General features: G+C 40.8%; 2 protein-coding genes across 11 annotated transcripts in view; one reads left to right on the top strand and one right to left on the bottom strand.

Annotated features, from left to right (window-relative positions):
* LOC122967987 (probable E3 ubiquitin-protein ligase HERC1) overlaps positions 1–20,980 on the bottom strand; it is a 43,205-nt gene extending 22,225 nt beyond the window's left edge. For 4 of the 10 annotated variants that reach the window (XM_044332840.1, XM_044332841.1, XM_044332842.1 and 1 more), the window contains exons 1-36: positions 20,852–20,979; positions 14,479–15,481; positions 13,170–13,265; positions 12,892–13,074; positions 12,293–12,505; positions 11,850–11,948; positions 11,659–11,755; positions 11,405–11,548; positions 11,072–11,199; positions 10,527–10,671; positions 10,206–10,377; positions 9,961–10,095; positions 9,551–9,716; positions 9,190–9,315; positions 8,605–8,829; positions 8,263–8,415; positions 7,934–8,066; positions 7,329–7,532; positions 7,024–7,239; positions 6,355–6,528; positions 6,020–6,134; positions 5,775–5,892; positions 5,345–5,546; positions 4,888–5,188; positions 4,749–4,794; positions 4,627–4,672; positions 3,845–4,098; positions 3,363–3,560; positions 3,055–3,175; positions 2,692–2,932; positions 2,399–2,565; positions 2,116–2,268; positions 1,902–1,999; positions 1,583–1,678; positions 453–620; positions 40–279 (exon numbers count right to left, since the gene is read on the bottom strand). In XM_044332840.1, the coding sequence (XP_044188775.1) occupies positions 40–279; positions 453–620; positions 1,583–1,678; positions 1,902–1,999; positions 2,116–2,268; positions 2,399–2,565; positions 2,692–2,932; positions 3,055–3,175; positions 3,363–3,560; positions 3,845–4,098; positions 4,627–4,672; positions 4,749–4,794; positions 4,888–5,188; positions 5,345–5,546; positions 5,775–5,892; positions 6,020–6,134; positions 6,355–6,528; positions 7,024–7,239; positions 7,329–7,532; positions 7,934–8,066; positions 8,263–8,415; positions 8,605–8,829; positions 9,190–9,315; positions 9,551–9,716; positions 9,961–10,095; positions 10,206–10,377; positions 10,527–10,671; positions 11,072–11,199; positions 11,405–11,548; positions 11,659–11,755; positions 11,850–11,948; positions 12,293–12,505; positions 12,892–13,074; positions 13,170–13,265; positions 14,479–15,450 (6,345 nt within the window). In that variant the 5' untranslated portion in view covers positions 15,451–15,481; positions 20,852–20,979. Of the gene's footprint in view, positions 1–39; positions 280–452; positions 621–1,582; positions 1,679–1,901; positions 2,000–2,115; positions 2,269–2,398; positions 2,566–2,691; positions 2,933–3,054; positions 3,176–3,362; positions 3,561–3,844; positions 4,099–4,626; positions 4,673–4,748; positions 4,795–4,887; positions 5,189–5,344; positions 5,547–5,774; positions 5,893–6,019; positions 6,135–6,354; positions 6,529–7,023; positions 7,240–7,328; positions 7,533–7,933; positions 8,067–8,262; positions 8,416–8,604; positions 8,830–9,189; positions 9,316–9,550; positions 9,717–9,960; positions 10,096–10,205; positions 10,378–10,526; positions 10,672–11,071; positions 11,200–11,404; positions 11,549–11,658; positions 11,756–11,849; positions 11,949–12,292; positions 12,506–12,891; positions 13,075–13,169; positions 13,266–14,478; positions 15,482–18,785; positions 18,963–20,851 lie in introns of all 10 variants that reach the window. The other 6 variants (XM_044332833.1, XM_044332839.1, XM_044332834.1 and 3 more) reach the window with 5 other exon arrangements.
* Positions 20,981–22,798: 1,818 nt separating this feature from the next.
* On the top strand, positions 22,799–24,904 carry esm1 (endothelial cell-specific molecule 1). Its single transcript, XM_044334050.1, has 3 exons — positions 22,799–23,454; positions 23,930–24,073; positions 24,253–24,904. The coding sequence occupies exons 1-3, from the start codon at positions 23,148–23,150 to the stop codon at positions 24,345–24,347; spliced, it is 546 nt and encodes a 181-aa protein (XP_044189985.1). The 5' UTR covers positions 22,799–23,147; the 3' UTR covers positions 24,348–24,904.
* The last annotated feature ends 1,382 nt before the right edge of the window (positions 24,905–26,286 follow it).

Raw genomic sequence — 26,286 nt, 5'->3', positions numbered from 1 at the left:
CAAAACCCCTGAATACTGACGGTGAATATTTGGTCAGACCTTGTCATTCTTAGCAAATGATATGGTGTGAGCCTCCATGTCCAGGATGCAGGTGATGGTATCACCTTGGGTAAAGGAGGGAAGTGTGCGGACAAGTTCCCCTCCGTGGTATAGGTTGCCACTATAAGCACGATACAGCCACATGTCAGTGGTAGTGTGGTGGTTGTAATCTCGGACCGGCCAGCGTGAAACGCCAATACATGTGCCCTCATTGCCTCTGTTCTCTTTGGTAATGTGGAACTGAGGGGAGAAGTTGGTAAAATATCAGATTATTAGGATGTTTTATTAGTTATTAATGTTTTATTAGCACATTCCAGAGGTAAAATCAGGACATAAACTAATAAAGAAAATCAAAATTAAAATTTTAACTGTATGAGTGTGATTTTTTTCTCCATCTAGATACCAGTCTTTACCTTCCAAATGAAACAGCCAGAGGTGATGGCAGTGGTTGCCAGGCCGTAACCTTTCCCTCCTGAGCCATGGGAGAGAATGTTCCCGCTCTCCAGAGAACAGCAGATTAACTTGTGTGGGTCAAAGGAAAAGTCTCCAATGGGAATACATTCATCATAGCTGCCAGGATTCTGCCAAACAATGAACCAAGAGTTGGACACTTTAGCACCACATACCAGCAATGTCCAACTCAATAAAAAAATAAATGAACATAATCCACTAAAATTAGAAATCCCATGAAAATGTAAAAGGTTACAGATGTATGAAGACAATGGCTACCAATTAAACTTGACTGACTGGCTGACAGAGTTCTTTAGTCATATTCATACTTTAAGTAATTTGACACCACTTATATTTGTTTTATTTTTCTGCCCAGGTCCACTTTTCAAACCCTCCACCACCACAGAGCCTTGCTTTTTTCAGTTTCATTACTGCCAGGAGTGCATTTCACTTCTTCCTTGACAAAGCATTATGTGCTTTAAAACTACTGCATCCATTCACTATTTTCAAAGTAAACATGAACAGCTTTCCTTTTTGTTATTGTAACAGGGGTTACAATAATACAATACACAGAGATGTGTTTTAATGTACTGAACACAAAGCTTAGGCTGGCAAGTCATTGATAAGATATAGTATGTAAGTAGAGCGCATGCTATAATGAATTGCAATAATTCCTGCAAATCAAGAAAACATGATTTCAAAAACATGAAAACACTAAACTTAAGTTGAAAAGTTTGCAGCAACATTTTTCTATTATTTTTAGTAAGAGGCAGCAGACTACAGAGGAGTTGAGAGACGTCAAACTTTAAAAATGTTTGTTTATCTGATGCTGCACGGAAAGGGAGATTGACAAATACATACATTCAGATACATGAGATCTATTTTTAGCCTTATTTTGATTAAGATAAGCTGGTTTCTAAATCAGGATATCAGTGTCTAGAACTTGACTGAACACTGATGTATTCAGGATTATGCAAAACATGCCATAGCAATACACTAAAATTATACTGTTAATGTAGCCATATATAGTACATACTGCAATATAGTACAGAGTATTATTAATGTAATACTACTAATGTATGTTCTGTGTTACCCCCGTGTCTTTATCAGCCGTCTCTTCGTGGTTTCTCTCAGCTAGTGGTTCCTCCCACATATAAACAGACAACAGCTGAAAGAGGTGTTTAACAATCTACAAGAAAATGGAGAAAAGAAAAATTAATGGATGATGCATACATTTCACTATACAAATATACAATTTCAAACTAGCAAATGCTTCATGTCAGGGAGTAATTTTCATACATTGATGTCTTCTTGAGCTACTTTAACTGAATAATTTCCTGCTGTGAAGTGTAACAGCAGTAGAATCCTTGAAATTATTGCATGTTGCATTTACATTTTTTTTTACATCATACCTGTTGAATTTGAACTGACTCAGAACAAGCAGGTAACAGTCTTTCTAAAACATGGAAGGCCAAAAGCTTAGTGCGAAGGTTCTGGAAGCATGGAGATCCTGAAAAGGAGGATGGTGATGGTGGTGAATAAGGAATTAAAAAGAACGCAAGTAATCAGTTCTGCACCACAAACTATACCAATGCTGTTCCTAATTATTACTTTAAATGGTCTTACCTAAAGAGCACTTGTGGGAAATAATGGCCATGAGTGGATCAATCCATTTGACAAAAGTAGAAAGTTTTTTCATTACTCTTAATGACAGTACACGCCTCAGAAACACCAAGAAATCTGCAAGCTGAGATTCAACCACTTTGCTGCTTTCCACTCCTAAAACAACAAAAACAGAAGGAAAACTGTACACAAAAACAGGAGGGATAACATATGCCACAAATTCATAAAATTCAAATAATATATTTAATTGTGCTCTTAAAGTTTAACATAGCTAAATTTGCCACACCAACTAGATTTGCATTCTTGCTGCTGGAGTCCAGATCTGTCCTTTCAGCTGTTCCTCTCTCTGCTGCCTGCTGTTGCTGGAAAGTGTACAAGATATTTTGGAGCTGCTCACACATCACTTCCATTAGAGCTTGGGATACATCCATAGGTATCAAATCCTCACAGGAGCTGAGAGCACAGAACAATTTGTTATGCAAATATAGACACTTGAGTAATTTTTCGATGAATTAAATAGCAGAAGATGCCATGCAACGTTTTTTTTTTTACAGCTGTTTCCTGTCTCCACATTCTCACCTTGAAGCTACAGTCAGTATCTGAAGCAGGCGGGCACAAGCTAGTCTGACAGCCCCACTTAGTAGCATGGATCCAGATGTAGCAGCTGCATACCAGCCCTGGTTCATCAGTGCACAGCTGTTGTTGGTCAGCATTGAAAGGATTTCCAGGATACCGCATTCAGTGACCAGCACCAGGTCCACCGGTTGGTAGCAGAAATTTAGTGCAAACATTGTGGCTAGGAGAAGGTGCTGGCAGGAACCTGAGTATGATAGAGACGGTATCAAGTACAGGCCAAGTAAAATGAAAGCCGCTGCAAAAAAAATAACCGATGGGGAACTGTACAATGTTTTAAACAGATGTGAAAGACTATAATGAACACACCTGGATGTTCTCTTTCCAACAGGACCCTCTGTCTGAGGACACGCACCACCTGCTGGTAGAAAGAGTGGGCTGCAGATTGTAGCTCTCTTTGCGTATCCATGGAAGCTGAATGTGTACCAGACTGGGTTGAGATAAAAGAGTAATTTATACAACATAATAATGAAGAACAAACATATAAAATGAATGTAACACTCAATGTTTTTCCTCATTCCCTCTGGCTTGAATGAAATATTAATTCTTTCTTTCCACAATTACTGATTATATACACATCTGCACAAATATTGTGATAGCATGATTATTAGATGTACCATGTAATGCTGCATCTCGTAATGAGCTCCCGAGTGAGAGCCAATGATTTGTGTTCCCAGATCGAAGCATCCAGAGAGGAACTGGAGCTGCACAGACTGCAACAATGTGGGAAACTGAGGGGACACTGTGAAACCACTGCTCTTTTCCTCCATCTTAGAAAGGAAGGATGACATCTGACAAAAGGCCTCCAGACGCATCTGACAAAAGAAAATAGTTAGTGGTTAATTGAGCCCTTGAAATGTATTCTGTATTTCCAGTCATTTGTTACAGGTTTTTAATAATTTACACTTATATATAGTCTTACGTGGTCGATTATATCTGTTATTATATTAACAAGATGTAGAAAAATGTGGATAGGTTGACTGAAAGCACACAAACACACAAATAAATTAACAAATAGCTGCAGAGGTTTGAATTCCCCCAACAATAATAATTTACAGTTTATTTGTTGAATCTTATTAAAGAAGCAAAATCTAAATACCTCAGCCCTCTGTTGCTGCTGCATTATGGCAAAGGTGATGGCCTTTGGATCAGCCTGATTACAAGTCTGTCCACCTGGTAGTGTCGGTGAGGAAGCTGATGGGTATAACAAGCTTCCGCAGACAAAGTGGAACACCTGGTTAAGAATCGGCAGAGTGTTGTTGCCATAGTGGGACATAGTGGTGGTTGGGCTGATACACTGCCTCAGGCGATCCCAAGCGTCTTTCATGATGCCCAGAGAGCAGAGAGGTAAGCCTAAAGCAGACAGATAAGAGGAGTGAAAGCAAGCGTTGTCTCAGAGTCATTTTCAACACCTCTCACAGTGTTAATTATTCAGTGTTTTGTTTTTGTGACATGGTGTGATATGATTTTTCTCAATGACAAAAGACACAAAATCAAATTATCATGTAAACAAGTTGTATTTAGAGCAGGGATAAAGACCGGAAACAACTAGCCCATGTGGGACTATCTCTTGGCTTGTCACAGTGACTTCCTGGAGTCTCTGCTGGTTGCCTGGCAGCCTCACAGTGACGACAAGACTCCAGGAAGTCACTGCACAAGGCCAAGAAATAGTTCAGCACATTACGCCCTGCAAAACAACAAATTATCACTTTTTCACTTCAGTTTTTACATTTGAGAGTGGTATCAATCTTTTAATCTAACTCTTGGCGAGAGAGTGAATATGCTTATTTATCAAAATGTATGATAACTATTCCTTTAATACAGTACTGTAGGGTATGACTTATCCAGAATGCATTAACTGAACCAACCTACTCCGCTTACCCATTTTGTTCTTCGAAGATCCCAAGGGGTTTTTGGATTGGTCAGACTAAATAAGACAAAGACAGTATATTAGCACTGATCAGGAGGTGTAAGGCCAAATTTTGGTACAGTAAAAGACTTACCTGTTTTCTGCCATCAATGCCCATCATCATGGATTCTGGTGATTTCCTGAAAGTGGGACGATGCGGACAATTAGTGCAGAAGCAGCTCTCAAAAACACATCTGCATTGAAATAAACACAAAGCCTAACACAATCTTTACCTTGCTCTGGTGTTCACTGCCTGAATATTCTCCCTTTCGCTGGGTTCCACCCAAGCTGGCCTGACCCCTAGCAGGAGGAAGAGACAGCGGGACACTACCAGATGGCAGGCAGCAGGGAACGACAAGCTTTCCTCAGACTCTCTCTGCTTATCCCACTGCTGCTTACGATCCAGCTCCCGCTCTGGGCTGACGGGGCTTTCCATGCTGCTGGGGAGGGTGGAAGTGCCAAAGGACTCGTATACAGTCACGCTCTGCTGTACCTGCATGGCTTCGCGGGTAGCCATGAACGACTCCAGTACTTCTGCAGAGACAGGAATGACCCTTGAGGTAGTTGTGATAATGATGGTGACTTTTGTGTGTATTTATGTATGTGTGTTATGTCTATTTCTGTCTACCTATACAAAAATAATTACATTTTTAACGTTGCTGGACAGAAATAGAGATACGCCTTCCTAACCTGACAGGTACATACGACTGCTGCCAAATGTGTCGTCCTCTGCGACGTCTTCCTGGTTGTGGTTTGCTGTGGAAGGTGGGGGCACCTGCACCTCCCGGCTACAGTGACCTCCTGACTGTTGCTCATGATCTTTTCCTGCCTGATCCGCTGAGGTACTTGGCTCTTGCCGGTCTGCATCAGGACTTTGAGGAGATTGAGAGGTCTGCAATTCAAAGAATATGTTAAATACACCTGTGTTTTTTCATTTTTAATCATTAACATTTTAAATAATTCCACTTTAATGCAGTAACACAATGATGAAAGAAAACTAGAAAACTATTAAGGTTTATATTGTTTGTAAATCATTCTGTAACTACTCATCTTTGTCAAAAATAAATGTATTGAATATATTTAATCATGGTGTTAAGTGGAGTAATTTTAGTAATGATACCTGTTTGGCAGAAGCCTGCACCTGTGACGTCTTTGGAGAGTTTTTATGGGCCAACAGAGTGCTTCTGATTTTATAAACTGTTTCATAGACGTCTAACAGCATCTCACAGGGCTCATATCTGTCTCAGGGTAGAGTAGATAATTAGCATTGCAGTAAAGAGCTTATCATTCACATAATTTCATCTTTTTCAAAACAGAATGCACGGGAATAGGTATTCCAGTAAATATTATCTTTGTGTTACTGACCTGTCCTGCAAACAGGCTTCATCCTGCAGCCCAGTGTGCTTCAAAAGTGCAGCCAGACTGCAGCGACAGACAGTCTGCAGCAAACAGTCGCCTGAAGAGCCCCCACTCTCCCATTCTGCTCTCACAGCAAAACAACACAGATTCATTACAACAAAGTCACAAAAAGGAAAAACACAAATCTAATGACCAGAATAAAAAAAGATACATAATAGTAATTAATTCTCCTTCAAACAAGATTTTCAACATTGCCAGTTAGTCCATTATCATCTGGATATTAATATTATAAACAGTCACACACACACAAACGCACTCATCCACACAGACACATGTGGTACCTTTGCTGAGAGCGTACTCCTCCATCTTCCGCCACAGACCACCTGCAGATCCTCTAGAGGATCCCAGTGCCAGTTCCAGTAAAGTCCTGGTTTCCTCAGTCAGACTCAGCTCTGCCAGCCTGGAATCACTACTGCCCAGCAGGGCCACCTCAGTCAGCCATGCCATGCTCGAGTCTACAGGACAAATCATTGAATAGGATGTAGGACCGGTAAAGAATAGAAAATTACAACAGAAATACAGTTAATTTCCTCATTTGCATAATAAAATAATATCTTGTCATGGTCTAAGATCTGTACTATGTAATCATAACATCCCTGGTATGATTCCAACAGGGGGCCTTTTTTGCATGTCATCCCCTTCAATCTAAATTTCTTGTCTATTTCTATTGTAAACTACCTAACAAAGGCAAAATGGCAAAAAAAATGTTAATATACCCCTTAACATTACTCATTACTTATTGTAATCTCCAAAGCATCTCTTTGCCCATTTCCCTTGAAAACATTTTCCCTACTTTCATGCACTCTAACGTGGCTAATAATAATATTAGTTTTATTGTTAATTTATCCAAACAGAATGTGGACATAAAATCAGGGGATGACAACTGCTTCAAGTTTGCCAAAACATTAGCACATGTGAAAGGTTTGAGAGAAGGCAGTATGTTTTCCTACCCAGCTGTTCAAAGTCCATCTCCAGGCCGTTCTTGAGGAGGACATTTGATAGCCAGAACTCTGACGTTTTCTCTTGGGGTGAGGGCGGCAGGCCTTGCAACATACCACCGAGGCAACGGCCGACTGCCAGCGCTACAGACCGTTCCAGGTCCAATAGCCAAGTCCACTTGCACTCCTCCTGCTGTTGCTGCTGTCCAGTGTTTTCTTCACTTTTATCTATAAGGAATACATTTTGTAAGCATTATTGTCATTGATAAAAAAGGTGACATCCTTTTTATAGAAAGTATAGTCCAAATTCCACTGACCTGAGCAGGTTTTCTGAGCCTCCATCCCGAGTTCTTGCTCCTCCAGCAGGCCTGTCTCTGGCAGCAACCTATTGAAATCATTGAGTTGCTCCAACAAGGCCAGTAAATGGCTGAGAAGAGGCTGAACCGTGGCCAGGGGCAGCAGCAGCAAGGAGTACATAACCTGACAAAGCAGGCTGCCAGCCACTGAGTTGTACAACACCACTGGGACAAGGGGTGGAGAGGAGAGAGGGAGATTAGAGTGACTGATAAAAAATAATGGAGGGATACACCGTAGATAAGATGTGTGCTTGTCAACAGATCTACTGGCACCTCAGTGTTAAGTGGCCCAACTGTTCAGTGCTCTAAAATCAATGGAGCTGACTGAGAAATTTAAAAAAAGAACCATTGAAGACAGACAAATAATTAAAGACCGCACTTGTGTATTGAACCCAATCAGCGTAGGAATTTGCTGTATAAATGTTTAGAACAAGCCTTCAACTGGTCACTAAAAATAGAAATAAAAACATCAAGGAAGGGATTTTGGTTTATATTTTGTAAATAAAAGAGTTCTCTTGATCTGTGCAAATAATGCAAACAACTCACAGAACAGCCATTTGTCTTACTGTGCAGCTTCTTGATGATTTGTTTGTCCAGGAAACTCTCTTTCAACAGTTTGGTGGATCTCCTGAGTGTCTCAGCAGCAAAGGGAAGCAGCAGGTAAAGGTGTTCACAAAGCAGCGTTACACTGCTGTCATCCTACAGAACAGAGAAATCAGTGTGAACATAAATGCAACTACGTGACTGAAGAGCTATGGCGACAATATTACATTTCTATATACTTGACCTGTCAGCATAAGACTACTTTGTACAGTTTCACAGAAAAATAACAATAATCTTCTTTTGATGATGTACTGCACGTTTTTCATTGTGTATAGCTGTTTCTATAGCGCACCTCAGGGCTGGAATGGATGTAGCAATGGGCAAGCAGGTGTTTGTGGAGTCCAGACAGCAGCTGGTGGAAGTGAGACGGAGGATCAGTCTGTCCCTGACTATCACTAGATAGCAGCTTGTCACTGTTTTTCTCCAATTCCCCAAATGCCCGCTCCTGCATGTACACACACAAAAACAGAATGCATGTGGAGGAATAGCAACGTCACTCTTAATTCAATGGTAACAATGTGACCCGCAACATCCAGAAATTAAAGGGACGTTTGTGATTTGACAGGGAAAACAATCCACAACATTTGCCCAAAAGTTAAATAGTAAATTTCCACACAGGCTGCTCCTTCCATACCGTGTAAAAGCCTATGCTGAGTAGAAGGGTTCTGAGCAGCACCTCCGCTAAGTGTAGAGGGTCATAAGCCTCAACAGAGCTGGAAGAAGATGGTGGTCGGACTGACATAGCGGGTGTCAGAGGGGGTCCCAGGGCTGCCACTTCCCCCAAACTGCTGTAACCTAGCAGAGAGGCTACGTGGCTCTGGTCCTGAAGGCTGCTGAGGACCATGTCTAACTGCAGACGCTTTGAAAGACACAGAAAAGACGGAGTGAACTGTCTAGGATTTGATCATTTTAAATCTGAAGTTACCAAAAATATTTCTGCAGAGAAGAGATAATGATTTTACAGCAACATGTTCTCACAACATTCTATCAGTCTTCAACACATATTGCCTAGCAACGGCAAGTCGGTGCTATGATTTTGACAAACACGCTGTTGTCTATCTGGATCATATTCATAATTCAAATGAGGCAAACAAAGCAGCAAAGTTAATTAATGTATTAAGTGACAGATGCACAATGTACAAAAACGATAATGATGAACAGCACTGCTGTAATTACACACAGGCTGTTTTTAAAATGACGGGAAAATAACTACACATACCTGTCCTTTGGAAAGGACATTTAAGCTCTGTGGGCCCTGAGGAAGGAGGGAGAGGAGCAGTTCTGTTCTTTCCCTCAGAGGAGGCAGCAGCAAGGATGCCCCGATTGATAGACTGTTCATAACTGCCTGAGGATGAACAAGAATATTAGCACAATTTGAAAAGACACATGGACACAACTAAATGAGCAAATGTAGGCTATAACACTCCCATTCACAGACTGATTTAGATACAATCTATGCTATATTATTATCTTGGTTCTTATCCCAGCAGCCGACTTCAACAATTCCTTCAATTCCTCCTGTCATGTCAGCATAAGTATGTAATAAAAACAATTTAAAAACAGACAGCCTGTTAATTTACCTGCTGTATGGAGTCTGGCATATTGGTGTCTATGAGTCTGAAGAGCAGGTTTCTGAGGGGCCTGCCCTGGGCCCCCAAAACCATTGCACCGGTGCCCCCAGCATGGGCCAAGGACAAGTGGATGGACAGCAGCTTCATGCACAGCAAAAGAAATTGATGATGGTCCCTGAAGAATAGGTGAAGACAGCATTAAGATTGTCCTGCAGTTGATGGTGATGCAATGATATAAAAACTACAATGATCCGAGTGTAGCAGGTCACAAAGAAGTAACTTTTCACAATATAAGGACATTTTTTTCTTGTGATTCTGTATAATGAATGAAGCTTTAAATGCAAATACTAAAATGCAACCTTGAAGTCACAGAATATGCTAGTGTAACTAATGAGTACTATGTTAATGTAACTGCATACCTTTTAGATATGAATGGGGCAGGGGGAGTGTCATTCCCGATGCCATCACAGTAACTTTCTAGGAAGTTGCGTAGGTAGGTGAATGTACTCTCTTCCAAGTCGACACAAAAGGGCCTGTGCCACGCCACCAGTTGCCTGCCAAACAAAAGGCTAAATCACTTAAAAAGAGGTAACCACTGTGCTAGCACAAATATGTCAGAGCTTAAAGAAAAGCACTTCAAGTTGTTTAAGAGACGAGGCTTTACCTATCGGTTGGAACTGCAGTCCAAGCCAGGCTGTGAGAAGTGCCAGCAGTGATTTGCTGGATGGACACGCCCTCTAGACCAAGCACCTTCTTAGGTTTAGTAATAGGTGTAGAAGTGTGGCCTTGCCCACACTGGCCCATGGTGTTGTTCCCCCACGCATACACTTCATTCTCTGATGAAAGGAGAACAGCATACATTGCAGTTTGAACATAATTACAATTTTAAAATCCCATTTACAAACCTGTAATCAAAAAATCACTCTGAAAGCAAGGTTGCTATGTTTTTTTTAACTACTCATCTAAATAACTGACTATATCTCACCATGGGACAGAGCCAGACAGTGGCTGTCTCCACATGAAATATCAATGATCTTGGTGATACCCAGGTCCTCTATGAACCTGGGCCTCAAAGAGGTCGTCTCAGAAGAGCCACATCCTAAACACGAGCCGCAGCCCCACGCAAACACCTGAATAAATTACATGAAGAAACACAAATTAATTAATTAATGACAAAACTACATATCCAGCCCTGTCTTTATCTACCTATTTTTCTTTGCATACATAGGTTAATCAAATAAATGCATGTTGTTTGGACTGAATATGAAGTGCTGATGAAGAACGAGAGAGGCAATGTTAGTATGCACCTTCAAAATACCTTCCACCAAAGAAAATTTGGAAAGATCTGATTGTTGGTTAAACATTTTGATTTTTTTTCAGATTTTTTAAAAATCAATCATTTTGTCAAAGAGCTGTAGGTGCAAACAGGGTTTTAAGTTGATCCAGTAAAAAAAAAACAACATTACAACACAGTCATTTGCTACAAGCTAATTCTGACATTGAAAAACAATGTCTGACCCAAAAGCTCACCTGTCCTGCAGAGGTAAGGGCCAGAGATGACTGGCTGCCAGCACACACTTTCCTAATGATGAATCCATGCAGGGCCTCTATGACCTTGGGGCGATACACACGATTGGTGTCTCCGTGACCTAGTTTACCTGCAAGGGTGAGTCATATCTGAGTACCAGCATTGGTTCATACTGACTCAAGACATTTGCGTTGATATACCACAAATGATACTGCAGTGTTACTGTCCTTGAGCTTGAGCAAATGTTCACGTTTTGTACACAGATAAAAACCACTAGGTCACACAAGCGATGCTTTGTGTGCTTGAATCATCCCGTATGTCATCTGACAACATACCATTGTCTCCTCCTCCAAAGGACCACACAGTGCGTCCATCCTGTGCCACAGCAATGGTGTGGGAGCTGCCACAGGCCACCTGCCCTACACCACTGATGTCCTTCACCAGTGTAGGCACGTTCCGACTCTGGCTGTCGCTGTGACCTGCAAATGTAGGACAACAGAGGTTGTTGCTAACATACCAGAGGAGGGGTTTCAATTTGAAATTGTTGGGACTAATAAAGCATAAGCAACTTGAGACATAAGGTGTGTACCAAGTCTGCCGAAGTCTCCTTCCCCCCAGGTATAAAGCTCTCCATCATTAGTCACAGCAGCACTGTGTCTGTAGCCAGCAGACACACAAACAACAACCTGGAAGAGATGCGATTATTAGAATAAAAAATTCCATTGCCATCTAAAATCTTGCATCTATCTTTTCCCCTACAAGTTAATATCCCATGCTTACTTTGCCAAACAGCGGTCCTTGTATGATTTTGGGGTATTTCTGTGTAGCACTGTTGCCATGGCCTAGTTTTCCATATTCTCCATCACCCCAGCTGAACACCTGAAATAAATATTTTTGAAATATTTCATAATATACAATATAATATCATATATATCTTAATAACTTCAGACATTGTGGAAGTGGATTTATCTCTACCATGTCAGGGGAAAACTGTGTAAAACCATGACTTTCATGTGTTTTTGTTGGTTGGACTGGTTTTGCACTGTTTTGTGACTGTCTAAGTTTTTTAATAAATGTGGGTAAACAACACTACTTCATTGTATTATGTGACAGAAATGAAGCAGAAACACACATTCAAAAATGCACTCTACGGTCCTTGAAATACATACAGCACCAGCAAGTCAGTAGTCTTTCCAGCACCAGCAGTCACTCTAACTCCTTACCTCTCCCTCTATAGTGATGGCCAGAGTGTGACCATCTGAGCCCTTGGAGGAGGACACCTTCTTCATGTTCCTATGTGGCTCCAGCACAAGTTTCTTGGGCATGGACTGGTTGTTGGAGTCCCCGAGACCCAGACGGCCATAGCTGCCTTTTCCACATGCTTTCACCGAACCATCTGCAGATACAGAGAAGGTACAGTACTGGCCTGCCTCAATCTAAAAGAAAGACAAAGAGGACACAAGTAAGGACATGTTAAGTGGTAGAATATTATATTTATAATGTACTTTTAAAAATAGGTTTTAAAGTTTCTGGCACGCTTTTCATTTTCTCCACCTACTCACCCGCGTCAATATCATCGATACAGTTGGAGTGTTATCAGGGTTCATGCGATACCAATATTTTAAGATCTTTACTGTTCTTTTACTTTAAGGTGATATGAGAGAAGGAACTACAGAAGAAACCGTCTTGCAAATAAACACATTTTTTAAAAAGTTAAGAAAAATTATGATGAATGATGTAATATATCAAATACTCTAACTTGTAGCAATTAACTTGTGACACCCATGGTGAGTGTTAGTCCTATTCTTGTGGGTAGCCATACCATCTGGGCATCACTGAAGCCCTGCGTCAGTTTTGGCAGCAGGATTTTTTCCAGAGTTCCCTCTGCCAGCTGATGGCTGCTGTTACTGCCCCACACATAGACCATGACTGTGTCACTCTCTGTACCAGGAGCAGCTGCATCCGTGCTGCATGAGCACAAGCAGTAGGATGCTAGGTTACAAATCTGCCAAAGAGGAGGATAATTAGGTGAGTTACTGTGAAGAAGAACAGGTAACAGTTAATAGTGTTGGTATGTTATGTGACTAAATTCAGTCCCACCTCCTCAAACAGGCACAGAGCTGCCTGGGAGAGTCGACAAAGCCCATCCGCATCCTTCTTCAGCACCTGAGTATTGACAGAGTCCCCACGGAAACCCTGGAAAACAAAAGATTTATGTTTAGCCTTCAACATAGTGTGTGTTTTTAATACAGAATATGACTCAGTGTCTTGTGGGTTTGGATATACAGTACAGTAAATCAATTGTATGACATTTCTTGTTTGCTATCTTTACATTCTCAGGATTTTTAAACCAGAAGCATCAGAACAAAGCCGAACTTCTCTTCCCGAAAACAGTGACATGTCGCTGCATGATCAGGCACAGGATGAGATCAACACAGACAAAGAGGCAAAGGCACTGCTCTTAACGGAAATCCTGGCTAGTGGAGATAGCGAGTGTTTAAAGTTGTGTGATCCTACTGGATGTGGTTACCATGCAAAATCAGCATACAGTATATCATGAAAAGTATCACATAGTGGCTTCCTGCTTCATGATATACTGTATATGTATAGCATCATGAGGTTGTTGGCAATACCTAGCCCTGGCTGTCATCTGCATATGAATATTGTAAAGCTGATTACCCTGCTAAAGGATGACTCAATACGCATATCTAGAGAGGGCAGGAGGACTGACTCAATCTTAATCCTTATCTGCACACTAATGCATTACTCCAAGCTTCATATGAGACTGTTCAAAGTAAAAGGCCAGTCGACAGCAGAGATGACTGTGGTGGTGAAGAGCCATTTTCTTTCTTAACAGATAATGGGGTTCGTTTATCAGTATGTTCGTAAATGTGCATGAAAGTTATCTCATATTATTTTATGAAGAAACCACTTATTTCATTGGAAATTCACATATGCAACTTTACTTATCGTGTATGCCAGTGCCTATGTTACACTTATCAAGCTACCTGTGTCTTGATATCACATGACACTATCTCAGAAATGCTATACAAGCCAAAGCAGAATGTCTACATAGAAGTGGCACAACAAACACTCATCTGAATTCCTTCCGCAGACTACTGTTTGCCTTTCTTTATTAAGGGTCCATATTAAATAACAGAACCGTCTTTTAATAAATAAAAGTCAACATTTCCCATAAAATTAGACCTTTGGTGTTTACTCCATAAGATCCCAGGTTACAGTCTGAACAAGATTTTTAAAAAAATCCAAATTGTCATGTGATATCAGGAAACAGGTAGCTTGATAAGTGTAACATACAACAGCAGTGGCTGAACAGATTATATGAAACATACAGTAAGAGGAAGATTAGTCGAGAATAGACTTCAAATTTGAAAGACATATGACATACCGAATATTGCCTCATTTGGAAAAGGGTTTGGTGGATGACATCAAAGCCCACACCAGCTGACTGCTGGTAGCTCAGTGAAGAGGAGGAAGACAGTGTAGAGGTGCAGGAGGACATGGAAGCAGCTAAGGCTACCTCCACCCACTCCAGCAGAAACTTCAGAGAGCCTCTCTGCATAGCCAGGCCAAGCAGCAGCTCTAGCGCTAGCCTCCGACCAGTCGGGTCTGCCCCACCAGTCCCACTGCTCACTGATGTCTTCTTCAAGAACTCAGCCACCTGTGTCAGACAGTCCAGCCCAACTGAGGGGATCTTATTCTCATTGGCCAGAGAGAGCGGTGGCAGAGAGGCCAGCACAGAGGACGCTGTCGCGAGCACGTCATTGCAAAGCACCGATTCAGGATGCACAGAGGCTGCGTACCGCCAGTTCTGTTGCAGTAAGGAGAAGAGCAGACTCAAACCTGTCCTTACACCCATCTCTATCAGAACATCTGTACCTGACCTGACTTTGGACGCTCCCCCTGGCAGGCAGGGCTCTGAGGCCAGCTCAAGTTGCCCACATTCTGTCCCGCTGTCGGTGGACTGGGAGGGCAGCTGCACGCGGAATTTGTCGTGGTATTTGGTGTGGAGTGCGTAGTAGATCCTCTGGAGTACTACCAGCCTGTGGTGGAGGCTCAGGGTGTAGGAGGTTTGTGTCAGCATGCGGTGAGCCAGCCATCGCTGGCTGTGAAGCAGGGATGACAGGTACTCTTCTTTCTCTGCTGAGGCACAGGACTCACACTCAAAGTCTGGCAGGCGAGGGCCAACAAGTTCTTGAACAGGTTGGGCCAGAGTCACCACCTCCTTGTTGTGGAGGAGCTTATTGTAGAGTGCAGCAGCTCCATGCCTTGTGGCTGTCTGTACACTGTCCTCTGCTGCCCAGGAGCTATTGAAGTGCTCCTGCCACTTCAGCAACACATGGGTCTGACAAGGCACCATGTCTGAGCATTATCTATACTCTGCTGTACACCTGAAAAACAGAGAGGGAAATATGATTAGATGAGCTAATGAGGCCCGTATATTGGCAGATTTATAAAATTCACTCCCTCACACTTGATAACCATAATGAAATGGCCCTTTTATAAGTCATCAATTCACAGGCAACATTTACCGCAGAGACCCAATGTTCTAATGTGTTTTCCTGCCAAGAAAATCCAGTGTCAAGGTGTCATATTTCTCCCTGGTATTGGCACTTTTCCAAAATACTGTACATCCTGGCTTGCGCCACATGCCCGGTGGGTATTATTGAAATAGGTCAGCTCACCCTGTTACGCTGCTCAAGACAAAAGGGAAACATTCTGTTTATTATCATTTATTACTTTCATAACACGGAGATGTTAGTGCTTTAGTTAGGCTTTAGAGGTTAGCAATAGTAATCAGATCCCCCTGCCAATAATTCATTCATATTCTCTGCCTCAGTCAAAATGTCATAGTCTCCACATTTGTCACCTGATGCTCTGACATACACTCAAATGCAAGACCACTGGGGCTCCACCTAACCCCTAGTCTGCCTGTTGTGCAATTTAGTCTGCTTTCCAAACAAATAAAGTAGGGCTGCAACTAACAAATATCTTCATTATAGTTTAATCAGCAGATTATTTTCTTGATTAAACCAAATAATCATTTTGTCTATAAAATGTCAGAAAATAGTGAAAATGTCCACTTTAATTTCCCAAAGGTTAGATCTTTAAATGTCTTGTTTTGTCTGAACAACAGTCCAAAACCCAAAGATATTCAGTTTACTGTCATGTATGACAAAGAAAAGCATTAAATCATCACATTTGAGAAGCTAAAATCCAGCAAATGTTTGGCATATTTGCTTTAACTAATGACGATTAATCGATTATCAAAATAGTTGGCGATTCATTTTCTGTCGATCCACTAATCAACCAATCATTACAGCTCTAGAACAAAGCAAGCCTGTTGACTAGAAACCGTACAGCTCTAAAGGAACAGTTCTTCTGGAACCAACAGACTGATATTTAATGTCTTTTTGCATTTTTAGGTGATTATATGAAGGTTTGTTAACTGGAGTGTCAGGAAATTTTCTCAGCTCCCTAAAAGCCATGTAATCCTTAAATGGAGGTTGAAATATGACATTCCCCATGACAGTATAATATGCAGGTCAACATTCATAGCTTGGTGGGTGATTTCATGGGAATATTAGTTGCCTGACATTCCCATGACATTAGTAAAAGCACATGGATGAGGCAATTTCAGCCTACCAATTGCTTACCAACTGTAAAAAAAAAAAAAAAAAAAAGGAGTCAATTTGATAACCACTAGGCTAATACTACAATATGAATTATTTATTTTAATGCAATCAGGCTTAATGCACAACAATGCCTTCATTCTAAATATGTTTGTATTATGTGCTACGATGACCCTAAGCAGTGTCCGAAATTAACTTTTTTACTCATCTGCCAAGGTGACTGGTAGGTGAAAAAAATCCACCAGCCAAGCAATTTTTACTGGCCAAAATAACAAATTGCCTTTTTGTGTCACATGTACGTTTGTTTCAGTGCATTTCATTGAGATAATAAGGTACTAATAGCAAATTCAATTAACAATTAATAGCAGCAAACCGGCAGCAAGTGACAGTTTAGCAGAGAGCTGCAATGTCAAGTGGCTGATGTTCAGTACGGAGAGCAGTGCCACGAAACTAGGCACTGTTTAGACCTGTGTAAAACATACATATGGTGCACATGTCTCTACACTGTATAGGTACAAACATGAGTAATTTCCTCTGTGCCATCATGCCAGATATTTTATTACATGACTATTTTGGTGCAAACATTTACCGGCCAGAGTGGGAGATAGCCTTCTGAGACTCCCCAAATGGAAAATCTACCTGCATTTGGTGCTTGCCGGGTGTTAATTTCAGAACCTGACCCTAAGGTAAGGGAGTTTTCGCGACACACACACGGTTGAGGTTAAGCCAACCAGTGAAATAAGCTGTTGAGGTGCCAGAGTAGACAGAAGTCACTATATACTCTCAGGTCATGGCTGAGACTCTCGCTACGATTAAAATTTCTGCAAGAACATAAACCAGTAGGAGTGAGAGGAATGCTTCCAAACATGTGAGCATGCCTCTTTGACCACAGTCCACAGTCAAAGAAACTCATCTCTCTTGCCTTGCCTGAGGCCTGCAGGGCTATATGGTTTCCACTCTGGCCAAAAATAACAGCAAGCATTGATACAGTAATGGACTCTTCAGTCAGACAACCACCAGCGAGCAACTACCAGCAACTATCGCGAATTACAAACCATCTGGATTTGTGGGACATAAACATTCAGGACACCTCTTAGAGTTTGCCGCACTCTTTTTTTCTTCAAACTATACAGTTCACAAATATATCTAGAGTATTTACAATAAACATACACAGTAAACCAGGTTGTGTTATTAATTACCGAGCCAAATATCTTAGCAACTTGCTAGTAAGCTATTAAAAATCAAATAAAAAGATAAGGGCTCATGAGCAGGCCCAGGGGCTACTGATAAAACCAATAACATTCATCCATCAAAAATCCATATCAGTGGGGCGCTCCAGTGGCCTAATGGTTAAGGCGCATACTACGTAATCACAACATCCACAGTTTGACACCCAGCCGCAGGACACCCATTGCATGTCATACCCCCATTTCTCTCTCCCTGTGCCTCCTGTCTCTCTCCACTGACTGCCAAATAACATCAAAAAGGCCCCAAAAAAAAATCTTTAAAAAGGTATACTATGCAGGATTTCCTAAAAAAAAAACAATGTATAGACTCATGCAAAAATAATCCCTCTCAATCATCACTTATGAACCACTAGAAGTGCATAGCGGTGTATTTATCTGCAGAGACCCCGCCCTCTGCCTGTATCTTCTTATTTTCTTATTATTTTGCTGTGTTCGGGACATTTCCGGGCATCAACGTTTAGGCAGCGGGTGTGTAGCCCCCCAGCTAATAACAGCATGCAGGGTGCAAGGTTTGGACTCGTAGCGTTACGACCAGGTTACATCGCTGTCTCCGGCTCTCCCCTCTGCTCTCTGTCTGTGTGTGTGTGTGTGTGTGTGTTTGACCAAGGGCGGGGCTGAGCTCCACACACACACACGTAGAGCAGAGAGGCCACAGCGGACAGGATGAAGCCTGCGCTTCAACTGAATTCACACCAAATCTGGCGATGTGGCAACTTCCTGCAGGGCTGTGCGGAGGTGTGGGAATGTTTTTTTGTGCTTTAGCACATAACCGCTGTGAAACAATCAGAAAATAATATTCTATTTATCTGACTCACCGCTTTGTTCTCGCTAACGTCGCTCGCTCTCTTCATTCACTCCCTAGCTCGCTCGACCACCTCAGCTCTCTTTCTCTCTCTCTCTCAACTTGCTCTGGTGTCATTGAGCCAAGGATGAGAGGCCAACTTTGAATGGTGTGTTTACAAACGGCAACCAGCAAATCCTGCATAGTATGCCTTTAAAAAAAAATCCATATCAGTAACTGGCTCTGAATACATGCGGCAAGAACAAAGGAAAAGTAAATGTCAGTTACATTAAGGGGGGTGGCTGTGAAACTAGGTCACACTTTATAAAGCTATGTCAACATCTGAATGTCAGATATTCCTGTCTTCTTTTCCGAAATGAGGGCAAAAGTTACTACGGTACTGCTGGCTGGTTGAAGAGACAGATTAGCTACTCTAAAGAGATAATCTCTCAATTTGAAAATCTGAAACCTTCACTAAAGCTGCAGTTATTTTCTTTATCAATGAATCCTTGAAGTCTATAAAATGTTGGGATAAAAGTGAGAAATGCCCATCACAATTCCCCAAACCCCGAGGACACATCTTCACATTGCTTGCTGTGTCCAACCAACAATCTGAAAGATATTCAATTTGCAATGAGACAGAGGAGAGCGCAAATTACAACCCTCACCTGGGGTCATGAACTACATCGCATTTCCTTTCTGAAACATTAGTATACATTTGCTTTAGTTAAAAATGTAATACACGTCAAGTAAGTCAGCGACATTTGGTTGTTCCACGTCCACAATCACACAGTACGATTAAAAAGTGTTTTATATAGATATTCCTCTGCCTGGGGTCAGCTGCCTGTAAATACCAAATTGATTAAGAACAGATTATTATTCACAAAGCTACCAAAACAAAGACTGATGAATTCTACATAGGCATGTGTTTTTGGCACAAATACTTCTATATTGATTTTTCTTTGGTTGTAACTATTTTGGGGGTTTTTTTTTGGTGCCTTTTGATGTTAAATAACACTGATTTTTGATTGATAGTAATTTATGTTATAAGGAAGACTGGGAAGACAACCACACTGTGGAAGGTAATGGGGAGCCGACTGGTTTTGGTTACTCAAATAATGAGGATACACAATATGTGGGCAAGATTAAACTCTTCTGCAGCTGGCCTCAATCTGCCAGAGAGTGAGAAACTCAGCGATTTGGTAGGATCTGTGTATCAAATCCATCCACCTTTACACTGAAGGAGGCCAGTCAGGGTGGATATGGGACCTGGTACATCAGCCACCTCGCTTCAGTGACTTTCGGGGCACTGAGGGGAGGAGACCCCTTAGTGTCTAGACCCCAGACAGACGACACAGTATTACATTTCCTTTCTGACCTAATGGGACTTGAGAGTCATCCAGAATCAAGTGGAGGAACCTGCTGGGGCAAGGGACCGTTAATTGGGGCTTCACTGTTGCCAGGACAACACTGACCACAATAAGCATTTAGACAATGGATGCATGGATGTCTGTTAATAATAAATAAAGCACATGCAGAATATGTGACAGCAAACACATTATCTAAAGCTGCAGGGAAACAGCTTGGGAATACAGACAGCGATCTAAAATGTCATGTTATTAGAAGTTATGCATTGAGTTTGGGCATCGATGCTAATGACGTTAGCCGACAGGATAATTTAATTAATTCACAATGAACGACGTTACCCCAGCCGGGCTCAGTTTAAAGCGTCTGTCAACATTTTGTAGCCTTCATCTCTGCTCTTCATCTCTTAACGGTAACGCATACTTAGCTAATTGTTGCACTGTAGCGACAAAAAACAGGGAAATGTGTAGATTTGAAACGCCCGGTGTCTTTCGCAAAACACCGGTAACATTATTCTGCATCTGCGGTGACAGCTGAGCTAACGTTGGCTGGCTGCAGTGCAGTTGCTAGTCTGCTCCATGGCTGTCAAACCCGGCCAAGCCCCTCCGCTTGTTGGCTGACAGCTCCCAGCAAAACACCGCCAGGGGCTCGTTAATGTCTTATCAATTTGTTAACCCGGGAATTATTTTTTTTTTAAACAAATTAAATACAACAGACAGCAGACATGTAAGTTACCTTGACTGTAAACCCCCGCCGTTAAATGGTTTGCGTTACCTGTCCCGTCCCAGTGAGGTCTCCCTTGGACGCGAATATCATATCAACCTTCTCCTCTTTCCCTCTTCTTCTTCGTCTGCTGCTGTTTCAGCCACTGAGGGCAACTAGTGTCGGAGGACTTACCGCCACCTTGTGTCTCGGAGCGTGGACTAACATCATCATCATCATCATCATCATCATCATCATCATCATCAAGATGTTGTTCCTCTTCTAGGCCAGTGGCCCCTGCTGGGTACCAGGGTGTCCCCAGCAAAGAAGAGGAATAATTAATTTTCACCATGATTCGATTAATAAGTAACGCAATGACAGAATAAATTACTATTTTGGTCATGGGTTTCATACACTCTGTAATAAAACATCTAAAAGCAAAAATTTTGCTGCTTTTTACACCAATGAATCCTGCGGATAAATCTAGAGCTGCAACAATAGTCGATTAATCAATTAGTCGAAAATTATTCGCCAACTATTTTGATAATCGATTAATCGTTTTGGTCATTTTTCAAGAAAAAATGCCAAATATTTGTGTGACAGTTTGTTGTTTTATCCTTTTCATTTGACATTTTAGACTGTTAGACAAAAAGAAGTAATTTGAAGACATCATCTCTGAGAAACTGAAAGTATCTTTCCACTGTTTTCTTTAACATTTCAAAATCTAAACAATTAATCGACTCATGGAGAAAACAATCAGCAGATTTATCAATAATGAAAATAATCATTAGGCTGGATGCAGCCATACATAAAATCAGGGCCTGAACAACTATTTTTGAGGCCCAAAGCAGATAACTTGGTAAAAACAAATTCAGTGCAGTTTCATTTTTATAGAAACAGTGATAAACGTCATAATAACGACTGATACCAGACACCTGGTTAATGCACATATGCTGAGGAGGGCAGAGCCCAACACATCTACGTGTGGACTGTTTCTAATAATTTAATCAGCAGGAAAACGTAAGAAGGAAATTTGTAAATGCTCACCTAACAGCGTATGTAAATTCAGTGCACTTTTGCACCTGCCTAACGGATTTCAAGAGACTGAATACAGTACAAGGGCATCAAGTGGAGCCTGTTCCTCTCTTTGTTTTGCATAATGTATAATAATAGGCTACTTAAAATACTTCTGTGGCCCACCTGGAAGCTGTTGGGTCTCCATTAACCTTCACACTTGTGTATGAAACTAGGCCTATATGTCTCCACGTTGTTGAAATTATCATCATTCTTGTCACTTTCTTGCATAGGCACAGTGACGGTTACAGATCTTATGATGATGATATGATTGTTCCTTTTTTCATTCCCTAATAACCTTGTTGATGAGCATTATATTTCCCCTTGACCTACAATTAACCCATAAAAAATAGTAACTAACTAAATAAAAACACTTCATTTCACTCTCCCACTACAAGACAGTCAAACATACATAGATCAGACTCTTAAACGTTAACACGTCCTAAAGGTAAAAAGTGAATTTCATAGCTGTTTTACATTTCATATTTCATTTTTGTTAGTTATTTGTCTTTTTCTCACTTTACATGAGAATGATAATATGCTGATGATAAATAACTAGTTTAGTAGTTTAGTAAACCATTGTAAATCTGGTTAAAATAACCTGCAAGTTTCTGCCCATGTAGTCCATAATTTCACGTTAGACTAATGATTCTCACTTGTGTTACACTGTGTAGCATAAGTTATAGTGGGAGGTTTTTTTTCACAGTTTAATTTTAATTTACACAATCTTTGAAAATCAGAAAGAAAATGAGATGTTAAAAAATTCTTTCATTGAGCTTATAGATTTACTTTAAAACGTTTAAATACTGTCAATGTCCCATCATGGGCTGTTGTGAGATTCCTGACATATAATTGAATTCTTCACAGCCAGAGCCAGTCACGACAGACCTGATGCAATGGGAGGTTTGGGGGTTCCGTCACTCACACAAAAACAAAGCAAAGATAACTTATGACATCAGGTCACACGAATTTCAATTCCTGGATGGCGGTCCAGAGTTAATCCCACTTCCAAGCCGGATTTCTAAAAAGGGGACTGGCTGGCAAAAAGGACGACAACACCGGAATGAGGAAATTGACGAGGGGGCAAGCCATGTGCAAAACAAAGTTGTTCAATGCTGATAACCATACAACCTGATGAACCGCAGGTCACTCCACTCAAGTCACCCAGAGGCGCTCCGCTTCTCTGTCTCTTCCCTGAGAAGACAGCAGCCTTTCTTTCCAGCAGGTCTCCCGGACTCTCTCCTTGCATCCAGTGATGTCTTTTCTCCTCATCACAGTGTTGTCTTCACTCATAGTGCGTGATGCTGTGGCTTGGAGCGCCAATGTCAAGTACGCGGTGAACTGCCCGGACAGATGCAACACGGAGCTGTGCGGCGGGACGCAGCGGTGCACACGCACGGTCCTGGATGACTGCGGCTGTTGCCAGGTCTGTGCAGCCGGCAGAGGGGAGCACTGTTACCGCACAGTGTCGGGGATGCACGGGGTGAAGTGCGGACCGGGATTATTCTGCGAGTTCTACAAGGATGAGGACGATTATGGAGACGAATATGGGATTTGCAGAGGTATAATCAATATTTTACAATCTTGCTGCCTAGTATGCTTTTTTTGCATGCAGCATTTTGAATTCAGTGATGCTCTGTTGCACCAAATGCAGTATCTCATTATGTTATTACACTCTTTTAGGCTGTATTTTATGGATTATCACATTAAATAGCACCATTGCCATATCATAGAGTCACATGTGCAGATCCTAGCAGCCTTGCTTCAAATATAAACTGGTTATTTAACTTGATGATTAGCCCATTATCTTTCTATAATCTTAAGCTTTGAGTTAAGACATTGAAACATCAGTGCTGCTGCAACTATCCACTTGAAGTTTTTTTTTTTGTCTATTGATTAGTTATGATGATTAACTGTGAATATGAGTGTACAACATGACAGAATATGGGTCTATATTAAATCCAGTCAGGCAAACTAACCTTTTTCTATGCATGATTTGTAACCTTCTCTAAAATAATGTTTTTTGTTTCTTCACAGACTGTCTGTATGGAACCTATGGGATTGAGTGCCGCAAGACGTGCAATTGCAAAGGTGGCATATGTGACAGGGAGAATGGAGCTTGTCTCACCCTCAAATTCTTCGCCAAAATTGCCAGCAAGCACAAGACTGATCCGCCAGCAGGTAAACAACTGTAATTAGATTTGATTTCAATTAAGGTTATTCAGGCTGCTTTAAAAGAATGTTTAAATAGTGAATTCTCATGGAGTTGTTGAAGTTGTAATCATTTGTGAGATTGCACATGACTGCTTTTTCTCAAAACTGAAAGATGAATGAATTCTTTCACCTGTGCATGTTTCCAGGGGGAGAAGTGGGCTCAGGAGAAGTCAGCAATGCCCAGAACAGAGACCAACACACGGAGAGATCCACTGCTCCGAAGCGGCTCAACCCTCGCTGACAAGTGCTGACAAACAGACTGAATCTATTCAGTGTAAATGTAGCATTAACTTATAAATGAAGTGAGAGATATATTTTATTATGTTAAAAGATACAGACTTTTTTATAGCATTTGGAAGTTTTATTTGATTTGCCTGGTCCCTCATTTGTCTGGACATCATCATCTTTACTAATAAAATATGCAGACTATGTTATTCTCTTAAATTTCTCTTCTTTATCTTTTTTTTTTGTAGAGTAAATTAATAAAAAATGATCCTGTTGTCTGGTCCTATTAGCTTCAGTGTGGACTGATTCTCTCATTTAGTGTGCCTTCATACATTATTGATTAGAAAATGAGAGTAAATGTCATGAGAAAGAACTTTATGCATTTATTTTCATGTAGGATGCAGCAATATTTTTCATTGATTTTTCATTGTAGTCCATTCAATATTTTGAAATTCTCCAGAATGATATTTTATTTGTACTGTATATATGAAAATCAGACGTGGAAAACATCATGTATATGACACCAGCCAATGTAAAGAATGCTCTTACAATTAAACCAAAGTTATCACTGACTATTGTTGTATGATTTTCATTGCATTTCATTGTACTTTTCTAATAATTGAGTTTAATTATAACTATGTATCATTTGCTACAGCAATTGTATCTTCTATAAAGCCAAGACAAAAAAATGTAGTTTTTAATACACAGTTATTAATAACTATTTAAATAAGCGTAATAGAGGCACAATCCATTCATGTGATTGAAGCTCTCTGTGTAGCTTAAAGTGCTTAAAATAATATATATATATATATATATAACACACTATCACCAAACGTAAAAGACAAATAATGATCAAATGATCAGTTATGAAAATGTAAAGTAAATTGCATTGGCAAATGTAAATATGAGTTTTCATTGGCTTAGCTGATTTTAAAAAGTAAGTTTTCTTCCAATTATTTATTCAATACTGCATTTTCAGTTCAAACTTGGGCTCCTGTTGGGAGGGAATGACAAAAGCATTTAGAGAAGAAAAGCCGTTCAGCAGCCACGTCTTGGTTGCGTGTTCTAATTTACTGTCAGGTTGAAGATCTTACATGAATCTGAGGTTGTGTTCATGTCTTCTGCGTTGTTCTCAGATTATCTCAGTGACAGCTGAGAAGCACCACAATAGCATGATGTCACCATCACCACTCTCCACTATAGGGATTGTATTATCCAGGTGATGAACGTTTACCTGAGTTTCACCAAAAAAAAGAGGTCATTTTTTTTAGGCTTTAGAATCTTTTTCCTTATGCTCAGTGTACTATTAGTATTGATTGGCAAATTATAGCATTTCATGTGCCTGGTTTTGCTCTCCATCATCTACTGTAAAGGTCTGTTTATATGAATGCTGGAGAGACTTCTCTCTCTGTTAAAGCAGCATGCAGAAATTAATATGATCTACGATAATATGTCTTAATTACTGGGGAACTAAACTCGTGCACCAGGTGAGTGAAGTCGTAAAGTGACGGTTGAGGCAGCTGTCTCCTAAGCATTTTGTTTTTTATATTTCATTATGTTACATCATGTTTGGTGTTGTCCCTTGTTTTGTTGGCACAGAAACTGCGGTAAATTAAATTCTGAATAAGAGTTTGATATTCTCAAGATGACATGAGAGAAGTCCCAGTAGTTATTTATGGTAGGATGAAAAATGTCCTCTGAGCAGTGTAAAAATGCTAAGAAGTCTGGAGAGAAGTATGTCTTTTGGGTAGAAGGAATTCTTGACGGAGCCTTGTTTCCCATGATGATATGAAATGGTATACCCAAACACAGGAGCAGAAGCGGTTGTTAGTTCTGAGACTTTTTCAGGCACCCTTGACTCTCAAATCGTGGAACGTCCCACTTTCTTTGCTTCCACAAATGGCAAAATATTCTTTGTTCCCATGCAGACAGCATTTCTTAGTCATGGAAAAATA

This window comes from Thunnus albacares, chromosome 18 (genome assembly GCF_914725855.1).
Source record: "Thunnus albacares chromosome 18, fThuAlb1.1, whole genome shotgun sequence".
NCBI classification, from domain to species: domain Eukaryota; kingdom Metazoa; phylum Chordata; class Actinopteri; order Scombriformes; family Scombridae; genus Thunnus; species Thunnus albacares.
This window is presented reverse-complemented; position numbering and strand designations above follow the sequence as displayed.

Excerpts from the sequence above, each read along its gene's own strand:
- esm1 (XM_044334050.1), top strand. The coding sequence starts at position 23,148 with ATGTCTTTTCTCCTCATCACAGTGTTGTCTTCACTCATAGTGCGTGAT. Across the intron at positions 23,455-23,929 it reads CGAATATGGGATTTGCAGAG|ACTGTCTGTATGGAACCTAT; the intron begins GTATAATCAATA and ends GTTTCTTCACAG. Across the intron at positions 24,074-24,252 it reads CAAGACTGATCCGCCAGCAG|GGGGAGAAGTGGGCTCAGGA; the intron begins GTAAACAACTGT and ends GCATGTTTCCAG.